Source organism: Lissotriton helveticus, chromosome 8 (genome assembly GCF_964261635.1).
Source record: "Lissotriton helveticus chromosome 8, aLisHel1.1, whole genome shotgun sequence".
Taxonomy (NCBI): domain Eukaryota; kingdom Metazoa; phylum Chordata; class Amphibia; order Caudata; family Salamandridae; genus Lissotriton; species Lissotriton helveticus.
This window is the reverse complement of record NC_136069.1, coordinates 440,032,655-440,046,947: the sequence shown is the minus strand read 5'-3', so window position 1 is coordinate 440,046,947 and position 14,293 is coordinate 440,032,655. Positions and strand designations below refer to the sequence as shown.

The following is a 14,293-nucleotide window of genomic DNA, read 5'->3' as shown; positions in this document are numbered from 1 at the left end:
GATGGAAATTGAAGTCTCCTAGTATAGTGTATTGTGGAGCTCCAGCAGTAACCTCGATTAAGTTGTTAAGGTTGTTGAGGAATTTAGATCTGGACCCAGGCGGGCGGTAGATTAGCATACCTACGAACGACTGATTGCCAGAGAGGCCGATGGAAAAGGAAAAGGCTTCACAGTCGTTGTATTTAAGATCGGTGATTTTGACTTTGAAGCGATTCCTATAAATAATGGCTAGACCGCCACCCTTTCTTTTTATTCTGTCTAGTCTGTGCACGCAGTAGTCTTCGGGGATGGCTGCCTTGAAATCCGGGCCGGAGGAGTCGCCACCCCAAGTCTCGGTGATAAACAAGAGATCGAGGTTATGTGACACAATGAATTCTAAGATTTCAGTTTTATGTTTAGGGAGGGAGTGTACATTAATGAGTGCTGCTAAGACCTGTGAGGGGGTATTAGCGGGGGGGGGTGAAGGGTAATGCAAGTAGGGCATTTATGGGGGCCTACCATGGGGTCCGTGTGTAGCAGATGTGGTACAGAATGTGAAAGGTTCGCCGGAGGATTAAGATTTCGGAATTGAGAGGAAGTGTATTTGATCGAGGTAGGGGCTGTAAGAATCTGTGGTGAAACAGGGCCAGGGGGGTGGGGCGAGGGGGGGGGATTGGCGGCCCTGGGCCCGGTCTCGGAGCGGACGAGCGCAGACGAGCTTGCCTTAAGCGCGCCTACGTCGCGCCCGCTGCGCTCGTCCGCTGCGCTTCCGGTAGGTGCACATGCTTTATGGAAATGGGGAGGGTGTTGGAAGGGGGGGTGGCCAGCACAAGTGGGCGTGTCTTGTGGCTCCAGGAAATGGCGGCAAGAGGAAAAACACTGGCCCGCGGCAGCGCTAAATCCGCTGTGCGGGGATGCCTGTGCCTGAAGGGTTTAGGTGCCCAAGGGATCGGTGAGTTTTAAAAATACAGTATAACACAATAAAATTGTCACAAGCTATCGCTACTCCCGGCTTCCGCCTCAGGAGGTTGCAGTTACAGTGCGGCGCTTGTGCTCAGCGGGTGTTATATACCTGGTGAAGGGGGCGTGGCCAGCACAAGTGGGCGTGTCTTGTGGCTCCAGGAAATGGCGGCAAGAGGAAAAACACTCGCCCGCGGCAGCGCTAAATCCACTGTGCGGGGATGCCTGTGTCTGAAGGGTTTAGGTGCCCAAGGGATCGTGAGTTTTAAAAATACAGTATAACACAATAAAATTGTCACAAGCTATCGCTACTCCCGGCTTCCGCCTCAGGAGGTTGCAGTTACAGTGCGGCGCTTGTGCTCAGCGCGCGTTATATACCTGGTGATGGGGGCGTGGCCAGCACAAGTGGGCGTGTCTTGTGGCTCCAGGAAATTGCGGCAAGAGGAAAAACACTCGCCCGCGGCAGCGCTAAATCCGCTGTGCGGGGATGCCTGTGCCTGAAGGGTTTAGGTGCCCAAGGGATCGGTGAGTTTTAAAAATACAGTATAACACAATAAAATTGTCACAAGCTATTGCTACTCCCGGCTTCCGCCTCAGGAGGTTGCAGTTACAGTGCGGCGCTTGTGCTCAGCGCGCGTTATATACCTGGTGAAGGGGGCGTGGCCAGCACAAGTGGGCGTGTCTTGTGGCTCCAGGAAATGGCGGCAAGAGGAAAAACACTCGCCCGCGGCAGCGCTAAATCCGCTGTGCGGGGATGCCTGTGCCTGAAGGGTTTAGGTGCCCAAGGGATCGGTGAGTTTTAAAAATACAGTATAACACAATAAAATTGTCACAAGCTATTGCTACTCCCGGCTTCCGCCTCAGGAGGTTGCAGTTACAGTGCGGCGCTTGTGCTCAGCGCGCGTTATATACCTGGTGAAGGGGGCGTGGCCAGCACAAGTGGGCGTGTCTTGTGGCTCCAGGAAATGGCGGCAAGAGGAAAAACACTCGCCCGCGGCAGCGCTAAATCCGCTGTGCTGGGATGCCTGTGCCTGAAGGGCTTAGGTGCCCAAGGGATCGGTGAGTTTTAAAAATACAGTATAACACAGTAAAATTGTCACAAGCTATCGCTACTCCCGGCTTCCGCTTCAGGAGGTTGCAGTTACAGTTACATATTTAACCTTCAACTTTGAATTTTACCTTCCGCTCGGTGCCTCAGTAATTTTGAGCTAAGGCGCATTAGAGGCTCAGGGTGGGATGCATGCTTTAGCAGCTCAAACTGGCCATTGTCATTCTGTATGTGACAATCAGCCACATACAGAATGACAATGGGTGGGGTGGGGCTGCGAGGAGTGAAAGGCGCCCCATCAGGGAGTTGAGGCCTCTCGCAGGGAACAGCTCTGCTCCCTGCAGGCCCCAGAATTACGGACAAAAGGCATTCGTAAAATGGATCCTCACGAACAACGGACGCAAGGTCCAAATTACTGACGGTCCATGAAACTTATGGACGGTTGGTCACCCTAGTCACTGCACTTAAAACCTATAAGTTAACCCTACAGCAGGCCTTTACAATCCTGAGAGCAGGGTGCTTGGTTCTAAGTGAGAGGGTGCTCCTGCATGAGCAGGACAACTGTGCAGCCTACAGAATCCATTCTCCCTGGTTGTCAGTGAAGCAGCCATATATTATATAGAGGGGCACCGCATAATCACGCGATGACCATCTCGAAAAACTTCTGCAATGAATCCTATAATGTTTGGTATCAAACATATTGGAATCATACCCCACACGGTAAATGGTGTGAAAGGTATGAATAAAATCACTGGAAGAGCCCTCTGCTAGGCTCTCAGTGTTCCCGGTACCAGCCTTCTAGTCCCGGACAGCAAAAAATATCTACTGCCGACCAGAGACCTATTTCTGCCCTCCTGCTGCTGAGCCAAGCTCGAGCAGGGGAAGGCGAACAATAGGCATCCTGTCACAGGGAGGTGTGACCACTTCCTAGACATGATTTCGTGTATTAGGTCGGGTGGGTGTGCTTGCCAGCGCCTGAAAGTCTGCATGAGGGGCACATTTGGTATCAATGTGTATAGTCCAGTTCAAACCAGTCCTGGGAGCCGTTGGCTTCCACTCTGGTGCGAAACTGGACAAAGGACATTGGAGTAACTTCTCCTCTGTCCAGACCCTCCCCTGGGAGAGACCCCTGAATCTTCCCAACCCTTTCCTTTGGGTACTTAAGGGCTTATCTGGGTGTAGGTCCCTAGATTTTTCGTGGGATAAGATTCATAACTGAAAGCATTGCAGTTCTACCGTCTGGGCACTCTGGACTTCACTTGGGCCTGACTTAATCTCCCTTCCAGTCTACTGCATCATCTGTGCCTGTGTTACATACAGGAACCTTCCAAGGCCTGTGAAGCATCAATGACAACCGAAGTAATCTCCCTTGGAGTGAAGGAGTCACTCCCCTGCATTCGCATGCACCGCAACCAAGACGACCGGTATGCAGATCCCGAGCTCCTCCTGACTCTGTGGGCTCTGCAACACAGGTGGTGGTTTTCCTCAGCTACTGAGGCATGCTCTACCCACTTACCAAGTTTGAGGCCAGTAGTCCTTGTGGGCGTTGCAATAACTGAACCCCTGTGTACCGTGTCTCCTTTGCAGTTGCAAAGACTTGTTGACATGTTTGCAAGAAGATCTTCAGGCTCCAAGTAGCCCCAACCTTGAGCCCCTCCAGTGACCAGAATCTTCGGCCACAACGCATTGTGCCCTGCATCTTTTGGTGAGCTGCCTGAGGTCCTCTTGCGGCTCCTGTGCCTTCAGCCTGTGGGTCACCTTTGTTTTTCTTTGGCTCCCCTGATTGCTCTGGGCCTGCTTCAACTCCCCTGCTTGTGGTGAGTCTCCTGGACCTTGCTGGTCCCAACTGTACACCTTCTTGATTTCCTGCCTGGGCTGCATTTGCCAAAGCTTGTTGGTGCTGCCGCCAGACACTAACCCCTCAGCACTCTATATCCTTTGTGGGACCGCTCATATCCGGGTCCTTGTCGTCCTCAGCGTCACCTGGTCCCCGCAGCTACAGAATAATGGTCACGGTCATCTTTCCTGAAGCACCCGACTTCGGAGGGCATCAGTCTTCCAAGTCTCACGGTCACTCCTGAGTGACATAGACTCTGTCCACTCTGCTTTCAGTTACTCCACTTCAAGAATTAACGTTTGGATTCCTACGGACACTTTCTCCTCTTCCAGCAGCTGCACTTTCCTTAAGTCCTCCATTGGGTTTGACGGCTGTTTCCGACGCCACTTCACACCAATGCACCCAGCCTCCCTGGGATAGGTAACTTGGGTACCACGGTATCCAAGGTTTGGGTGGCTCGCCAACCTTCTGTCTTCCACAGGGTTTCCTTAGGGTCCAATGGGAAGGTTCCCTAATCTTTAAAATTTCAACCTCGACTTGCACATAGACTTGTGTGGAGCACAGGCTGTGTTCACACAGTGCACAAGTTCTCCGTAGGGTCCCTCTCTACTTGCCTTGGGTGGTTCTGTGGGTCTCAGCAGGACATTGTCCTGACTCGAGTCGTGGGTCTTTAACCACTTTCTTGGTATATGGTTTGATCCCTCCCTCGGGCCCACTGTGTATTAGTGCTATTTACTGTGATTTCTATGCTAAGGTACTGTGTGCTTTGTGTCGATCTCCGTGTAGGAGATACTGTAACACTACTGGGCGTTATCTAATAACTACATATTTTTATAAATACTTTGTGTGGTTCTTTTTCGTTTAATATATACTATAAGATTGCATTCTGGTAAAACAAGCAGCTTACACTCCTTCAAGACTAAGCCTGATGGCTGCTCTCCACAGCTACCACTTGGATAGCCGTCTAAGGTTGTCTGAGTCCTCCTAAATCACCATAAGGGTTGTCTGGACTGGTGCAACATTAGTGGACATCATATACCTGGCCAGCTTCTCACATTAACAATGTCACTTAATTGAGCTATGTTGTACGATGCCTTCCTTTATACTACATCTTATACATACTGCGGGACTCACACCTCAACAATGGGGAAGATTCAAGCATGTGAATCTATGAAAGATTCAATACTCCAGAAACTTGGATTCCAATTCCCTTAGTTCATCTTTTCGGAAGGGAGCGCATATAAGGTAAGTCAAAACAAGATTCAAGTTCCACTGGGGCATTATGAAAAGAGATGGAGGAAAAAGATGAATAATGCCCTTAAAGAATCTATTTACAATAGGGGACTTGAAGAAAGAGGGCTGATCTGTTAGCCGAAGGAAAGCAGAAATGACGTCATTATTTTGAAAGTGAAATGAGCCAAAGTGAAATGAGCCGCCCATTTCACTTTCACTGCTTCGGTGCTCGGAGAGATATCTCAGCCCCCTGAGCACCGAAGCACCTGTGAGTGATTCCCAAGCAGGGGTTCACTTCACTAGCCACCAAGGAATTATCTTTTGTTACGGGGAGCGGCTCTTTGAGAAAGTCACTCCACATTTTTGGGGATTTATTTTGGCCATTTCCTCCCCCCGCCCCCTCCCTTCTCCTCCCCTGGGAGCAGAAAACCACTACCCACCAGGGATGTTTGTGTTTTAGATGTTTGGAAACTGTTGCACCCCATTATTTTCATATCTGTCCCCAAGGGAAGTAGAACACCACTAGACACCATGCATTTTACAAAGAATACATGTCGGGGAGTGGCTCCTGGGCAAGGGTCGCTCCCCATTATGGGGAAGTAAGTTTGGCTGTTTTCTGGCCCCCAGGACATATCGGACATATTTTTAGGCCGCTCTGCCATCAAGAAAGGGCAGACATTTTTAAGTCAGATCTGCCCACAAGGGGGGCAGAAAACTACTAGACACGAGGAAATACGTTTCTGTGAGTGTAAACTGGAGTTTGGCTGATGGTCTGTGTTTAGTGGTGCTCGGCTTGCGGTGTGACCGGACAGGAGCTTGGCTGCCAGTGTGTGTAGACCCATGCTTGGTAGGCGGTGTGTGTGCACTGGCGCTTGGCTGGCAGTGTGTGTGAACTGACGTTTGGCAGCCGGTGTGAGTGGATTTGGGTGTGGCTGACAGTGTGTGGGGCTGGCAGTGGGTGTGAACTGGGGTTTGGTTGCTAGTGTGTTTCTGACCAGCAGCAAATCATTACACACACAACGCCATTAACACGCCAGTCCATACATTCCACCTGCTTCCAGGTGGTATGACTGTTGTGTATGAACGGTATCTGGCTGGCAGTGTGTGTGGGCTGGCGGTGTGTTGGTGGCTGATAGACAGTATGCATATTGACTTACTTGAGGTGTGTTTTTAGGTTTTCTGAGGTGTAGGTGTATGGTGGTGTGATTGGTGTGTTAATCCCGTTGGGGTATGAGAGTAATGGGCCCTTGTATAACGCTGTTTACAAAATGTCAGTGTTATATTGAGCTGGGCCCACCGCTGGCACTGTAAATGGCTTTCTGTGTCTGACACATGAAAGGCTTGTGAATGGACTGTAAATCAGTTGTTGCCTTGATGTGGCTTTACAGCTCTCGAGCTGCAAGTCAGTGGTTCTCTATTCTGATGTGAATAATTTTAACAAGTACTATTGTGGATTTTATTTAGTAAAGTAAATGGGAAAAAAGTTTTGTTTTTATGAACCATTTACTTACCAAATCCAACCAGTATGCCTGTGATTGACTATTGGCTGAGTGTGAAATAATGTTTTAGTTTTTTTTGCTTTTTATTGTCAGTGTACACTTCTTCCCTCACATATTGTTTGGAAACTGGTCACTAAGGGAATAATATGTGGTATGTTTTGTGTGGATCCCACAAGGTGTACTTACCCAGAAGACCTTACAAATTTGATTAACTGAAAAAACATTGTTTTCTCACATTTCAGTGTGGGAAGGTTGTGGGATGACTGGGCCGGAACAAAATCCTTAGCACTCAGCGTTCCGCACAGGTCGCTAGATAAAAATGATACCTCACTTGAGTTGGCCAACTGCTTGCAATGGGGAAGGCCCCAAAATGTATTGTGGAGACATCAAAATGACCTATTGCAAAACAACCTGATTTTTGCAAGGGGGCACCTGAGTTTTCGATCCAGGCTCGACGGCCATCAAGGGAAACCTACTGAGCCAGACATTTCTGAAAACTGGACACCCAGAGGAGTTTAGGGAGGTATGGCTTGCACGGATCTCCAAACGTTTTCTTACCTAGAATCCATTGCAGACCTCAATTTTAGCTAAACAGTCACATTTTCCTCACATTGCTGTGTGGAAAAGTTGTGGGATCACCGCCTGGCAATTTCCTACCACCCATAAAACTGTCACCTCAGTTGTGTGGATGGGCCAAGTGCCCACGACAGGCAAGGGCCAAAAACATATTGTGATGACATCAAATGATCTATTACAAAACAACCTAATTTTGCAAGGAGGGGCATGCGTTTTTGGTCCCGGGTTTGGCAGCCATCTGGGGAAACCTATCATAACCAGACATTTCTGAAAACTAGACACCCAGGAGAGGTCCGGGAGGTGGGGCTTGCATGGATCCCCCAACGTTTTCCTACTCAGAATACGCTACAAAGATGCAATGTTGAATAAAAACATGAGTTCTTCGTGCATTTCTGTGATGTAAACTATAGGAAATTGAAGGGATCCATAAAACTCCTACCACCCAGCATTCTCCCACTTGTTCCGATAAAAAGCTACCCCACTTGTATGCCTGGGCCCAGTGCCTGTGCCAGGAATGGACCACACCAGTAGTCCTCATTCAAAGAATACAGTTGACCCTCGTGTGATCCATTCCTGCTGCGGGCACTAGGCCCAGACACATGAGTTGGGTATTGATTCTTTAGAGACAAGTAAGAGAGAGTTGGGTGGTAGGAAGTTTGTAGATACCTGCACATTCCTGTAGTTTACGTCACAACAATGCAAGGAAAATGTGTGTCTTTATTAAATGTTTCACCTTTGCAGGGTATTTTGGGCAAGAAAACATTGGGGGATCCACGCAAGTGACGCCTCCCTAGGCTCCCTTGGAAATCTACTTTTCAGAAATGTTTAGGTTTGTTAGGGTTCCCAACATAGTTTCCGACCCCAGGACTAATTAGTACACCTATCGCAGTTATCATTGTCGCCACAATATGTTCTGGGCCCTTCCCTCTCGCGGGCTCTAGCCCACTAAAACAAGTGAGGGACCATTTTTATCAGGAGACCTAGGCCCAAATCTACAGCTACACATGTTGCAAAAATCAGGTCATTTTTGAGTGAAAAAATGCAATGTATCAATGTTGAGTTTTGGGCCATTTCCTGTCACGGGCACTAGGCTAACCCACACAAGGGAGGTACTATTTTCATCAGAAGACTTAGGGGAATATTAGGTGGAAGTAAATTTGTGGCTCATGTACATTCAAGAACTTTCCCTCATAAAAATGTGAGGAAAATGTGTTTTTTAGTCAAAGTTTGAGGTTTGAAGGGATTCTGGGTGAAAAACCTAGTGAGACCCATGCACGTCTCCCATCGATTCTCCTAGGTATCTAGTTTTCACATAGGCATGAGACTGGCAGCCACTCTCAAGATTCCTAGGTCCAGGCGTGAGTAGCTCATCCATTCAAGTCTTTTAGGTCTCACCCAGGCAGAGCGGTCTCTTCAAGACAAGCTGTACTCGGGTATGGAATTTAAGCTACACGCATCTTTTCAATTGGCTTCTATTTCTGTCCTTTGTAAATGGTGGCTTTCGATTTGTGAATAGGCTTAGTAGTCCCTCCTTAGTACCGCCCGCTCTTCCCTGGTACCTCCCATGAGGACAGCCCCTCTTACATGTGTCCTAACTCTCTTGGTTTCATTAACAGTTACTGAGCACTATTTAGTAAATGAATGTCTTGTTGAAGTAGGCACAACATGCTGTCTGGCTTTTGCAAACCATCCTGGTCTCCCGCTTCTGCAACTGGTGGTGCTGCAAAGTGTGCTTTAAAGCAAAATTTACACAGTGATTTTTTTTTTTAATACTATTTATTAATTTTATTAGCATTCGCAGCATGCCGCACTTTAGCTGAACACGTTTAAAGATAAAGCTTGGCCTACCGCGATTACTTCAAAAGTAAATACAAAATAAAATGTGTAGGGCCACCACATTTGATTTACATTTATTTACTTTTGTAGCAATCGCGGCACCCCATGTTTTACATTTAAACATTTCAAGCTAAAGCACTGTGTGCCGTGATTGCTACAAAAGTAAACAAATAGAAAAAAATGCTGTGGGTGGACGCCTTTTTTTGTTCTATTTATTTACTTTTGTAGCAATCAGGGCACACCGTGCTTTAGCTTTAAACATCTTAAGCTAAAGCACGGCGTGCCGCAATTGCTACAAAAGTAAACAAATAGAACACAAAAAGCAGACGCTGCATTTCTTTTCCATTTATTTACTTTTGTAGCAATCGGGTTAATTTAGCTTTAAATATTTGAAATGAAAGCGCAGCATGTCATGATTGCTACAAAAATAAATAAATTAAAAGAAATGCGGAGGACGAAATCGTGCTTTTAGGCACAACACCTTCTTCTTTAAAATGGCACCTGTGCTTTTGTTTTGTTCTTTGCGGCTCAATAAAAACAACCTTTACCACATCATTTATTTACTTTTTACCCGCATGCCATGCCGCACTTTCACTTTTATGATAGCGGCCAAGTGCCTCCTTTTGGGCCCACTGCGCTTGATCTTTAAAAGGGCGGCCACGCTTTTAGTTTCTTCTGTCTGGCTCGCCCAAAACAACTTTGCACATATTCTTTTCATTTTAACCAGTGCGCCATGCCGCGCTTTCACTTTAATAATAGCGACCGACCTGTCGGTTCTGTTTATTTCTGTTGGTTCGCACTCCGCCACTGCAAACAAGAAAATGTAAAATATAAAAAATGAACATTTACAATGCCAATAGCTCTAACTTTCACAAATACGCGACCTATTGCATTGCAAATGCGTGTTTCTTGGTACTATGGGATTTCTAGTCCTATCTATTACATTTTAAAAGTTGGACCACAATGCAGTCCTGTTTAATCTAGTCCGTATAAACGCATCAAGATTTAGCTAATTTGCAGTTCTTTAGATGTTTTCACTAAGGTCTGAAGATTTATTACGTGTTAATAGTCGGCTAAGTACTTCTCTGACAGAGTATTATTATTTATGTACAACTTGGGTTTTCCAGCACCCTCGGCAGGTACAATCCTTGTAACAATATCACCTCATACAGAAGAGTGTATTTCCGGAAAGAAAATCCGTCAAATAAATGGTTGTATGAATCAATGAGATTTAATGTTTATGGGCTGACAACACATCGAACGGTCGCATCAAACTTGGTAACAGGGCGGCCCTAAGAGCCCTTTAGTTCTTCAGTGCGTTGGCTAATCAGAAAACAATTACGTTGAAAGGTAACTCTCTAAAAAGAGCCAGTCCCCCCGCCCCCCGCCCCCAAACATCAAATATTGATCGTTTCCTGAAGTCAGACTGAAGTATATGCAAGTGCACTGGTTTGTTCATCGCAGTTAAACCTGTTTGTAAGTCATGTCCTATTAGTGATCTCTTATTGATATGTATTGTGGCTGCGGACACACCTGAAGCACTTCATTTCTTTTTTTTAATTTAATTTTATTATTTTTATTGGTTTTTACACTTACAACATATGATATATAACACATAATCGTCATCGCATTGTCCATACAGGGGTTACAGCCCGTGTGGCTTAGATGCTGGTAGTACAGTTTACACTTATAACAAATAAGCTTGTCCGTCCCTGCATTACTACTATAACACATACAACATGAAAGTGCTAGTCAGAAACATTCAACAAGCCCATCACCACACCACCCACTAAAGCACTTCATTTCATCACATGGTGCAGGATTCGAATAAAACAGCCCCACGGCGGGTGGAAAAACATGTTAACTGGAAGTGGTTCAAACAAGGCAGGTGAGATCTTAACGAATCCATGCACACTGTAATGGGAATCGTACATACCACAGGCTGTTTTGTGATGTCCACCAGGTCCTTAATGGTGTAATATTGGTGCTTTTCAAATGCTGAGAACAACATGTTGAGAACCTGCTGCTTCTCACCCCGAGCACGTTTGCCCTCTTCTTTCTTTCTCCTTTCACTCTCAATCTGTAAATCAGAAATACATTATTTCGTACGGCATACATATTCATTCACTGTGACCTACTTATAGCTGAACATCGTTTACAATACATGTTCCTTCATAATTAATTGTTGCTGCATATCAGTTAAGAACAAGAAACTATAAATAAAGAAGACAACGCCCATAAGCTTTTAATTTTATTTTTGTTTTCTTAGTGTTGCCTGTCGCTGTACGGTAATTTAGTGCCCTTGATTATAAGGAAAACAATGGAAGAAAGTTGACTTTGTGCACAGTTTAGTTTTACGAAGTCTGATTCGGCACTGAAGCCAGGGGCCGATCTCCAAGCAACACACTACAGGACTGAACGAAAATTAGTGCACAATATTCAGCAATCATAACCAACGCTGGAGGTCGCATCCACATTTCATCCTAAAGCCTCGCTGCACAAGGGAAACCTCGATTAGGTTAGGAGTCGTGATTAGATTTGGATCATTTAAAGCACTTTGGCTTTCAGACCGAGTCCAATTACGATACCTTAAGTATTTTACTATCATTCAGGATTATACAGTATGTCGATTCCCTTTGTACGGAGAGAGAGGGGGCTGCTGTTCAATATAGAAAGTAGTGTAAATAGATTTTAGAGAGCAACATAACTGAAATCACTTGTTTCTTTATAGCATGACTCACAAGCCTAAGCTGCCCATTAAATGCCTGTTTGGCTGAAGCCAGCAGGTTATAATGCTATTATAGCATTCTTAAGTATGTGGGCTTAATGCCCTATTAAAAAGACACTATACAGGGGCTTCAGGGAGTGAAGGACACCATCCTATTACTAACTGGGCCCTCATTCCTCTTGTAGTTTCAGTTGGAATTAAAATAAAGTGTAACTAGGTGCCGGGGTGATGGGTGGAGCCCCTGCAGCTCCTACCAAACTTCTTTAACCTACTTCTCTAAAGTTTTGTTTCAGATCTATTTTATTTTCAGACAGAAACACAATTAACAAGTCCGACTGTACACAGCGTTAAGCCTACAACCCTATACAGGGCCGGCCACATAAGGAAATGCGTCAGCCACTGAGAGCAAGTTGTAACACAGCGTATAGCCTACAACCCTCAAAGGGCCGCCCGCGTTGAAGGCTATTTAGAGGCAGAGCTATAGGGCATAACGTACATGAAGACCCCATAGGATCCACAGCTACATCGGACAGGTAACAAGCCTAGAGATAACAGACAGATCTAAACAGGAATGAGAACCATGAGGATAGGAAAAGGAAAGAGGCAATAGGACAGACCAGAGGACAGAAGAGTGGTGTGTGCGGGTAGGGGGGAAGATGTATGTCTTCACATACGCTAGCAGGAATCCGGTCCAGGGGGGCACAATAAGCAAGCAGGAAGGCGATCAATGCGCTTATGGGAGCAGTCTGCCAGGGTCGGACGCAACAATCGCATCTTCAAAGAGGCGCAGCGTCTTAAGCCTGGCGGGCATATAGCGCGCATGCTCAACCATGCAGAGATATGTAATCAGAGGTTGCCAAACAACCTTAAAGCGGGAATTGCTTGCCTGCAGTCGCGCTGTGAAGAGCTCCATTGCTATGATATGCCATAAACGCAGAAACCAAGCGGCAACTGGGGGAGCCTCAGTCCGTTTCCAATATAAGGCTATGAGTTGTTTAGCAACCCCCAGCATGTGGAGCGCCAGGATCGAGTCACTCCGAGTAAGTGCTTTCAGACCGGCGGGTTTAATGCCCAATAGAATCGTGTTTGTGGCCTCAGGCAGAGGGAATCCCAACACCCCCCTAATGTGACTAAGGACCTCCTTCCAGAACATGCGCAACACTGAACACGCCCACCACACATGTATGAAGTCCCCAGATGCAGTTATACACCTCCAACACAAGGGAGAGGACGCAGGAAACATCCCATGCAGCGCAGCGGAGTATAATACCATTGGGTCATTACTTTATATGCATTCTCCCGCTGTGGAATACTGCAATAGATTTTGGGGATGTCTTGCCACAGCCGGCTCCACTGCGCAGGCGTAATGTCCGTTGCAGATGTCGATTGCCATTGCCTTTGATACGGATGAGTGGGCAGTACTGGAGGGTGTTGCAGGATCCGATATATCCGGGATACCAGTCCCTTGGATTCATCAAAGGAGCGAACCAGCCTTTCAAAGGGGGTGAAGGCGCGGGTAGCTGCCTGTCGCATCTCGGACCTGGAGATCCAATGCCTCAACTGTGCGTACTGCAGGCTTGTCTCCGGAGCATTCCCCCTCATACAGGTCACATACCGCCCTACATCCTCACTTCGCCCACTCAGCAAATGCTCGCGTATGGTGAGCCGGCGGAAAAAGCGGATTCCCCTCCAGAGGGGTGTGTGGAGAAGGAAATGTTGTGAGGCCTCTGCGCTCTGCCACCTTGTCCCATACATCCAGTACCGTTTTGGTGGACACCGCTATATACGCACTCCTAGAGCGCGCCGCTCGGTGCCGCCATGTAAGGTCCCATATGGTGCGCCCCGTCACCACCCGATCCATATGCAACCACACCTTCTCACTTTCCGTTGTCATACATTCCACCACAAAACGGAGGTGTGAGGCCCAGTAGTAATCCACTAGGTAGGGACACGCCAGCCCCCCTATCACGTGGTGACATAAGAAGCTTCTGCGAGAAGCCTGGACGGCGTCCCCCCCAGATAAAGGCCGTTACATAAGTCAAGTGTTCTCTCTAGTCACCTGCCATATCGTCAGTCAGGGTGAAGCTGTTAGGAAGTGCAGAGGAGAAATTCCACAAAGGATGTTTGCTAGCATACAATGCATCACTTGCCACCAGGCAACTGTTTAAGGCCAGGCAGGGTAGAAGCCACTTCAGACTCAACATTAACAAAAAAGCAGTTCTGGAAACTCTTCTAAGGAGCAAGCTTATAACAAAGCTGCTTCCTCTGGACAAGCTAATCTATGTGAAACGTGACAATAACCCTCAACACTGCATGTTCTCGGCAGTCCGCTCCGTTTCGCCTTCCTGACTGAAAAAACGTGCATTCATCATAAGAAACCTCGTGAATCTAGCCCTATTCGAATTCATTCCATGTACCTAGGGCAGGACTCCGAGACAACAATGGTCTTCTCGCCCACCACCTTTGAAAAATACAATTGGTCTACTTTACACATATACTGTTCAAGCACTAGAGTTCCTTGAAATATCATTTCCATATTCCCTTTGTGCAGTTTGCCTAGTTTGCTCTGGAGATTAGTTGTCAGTTATACGAATGTT

General features: G+C 46.9%; 1 protein-coding gene across 1 annotated transcript in view; it reads right to left on the bottom strand.

Annotated features, from left to right (window-relative positions):
* GTF2F2 (general transcription factor IIF subunit 2) overlaps window positions 1-14,293 on the bottom strand; it is a 984,327-nt gene that overhangs the window by 118,088 nt on the left and 851,946 nt on the right. The window contains exon 8 of the mRNA XM_078657309.1: window positions 10,905-11,048. Coding sequence (XP_078513435.1) covers window positions 10,905-11,048 — 144 coding nt within the window. The remainder of the gene's footprint in view (window positions 1-10,904; window positions 11,049-14,293) is intronic.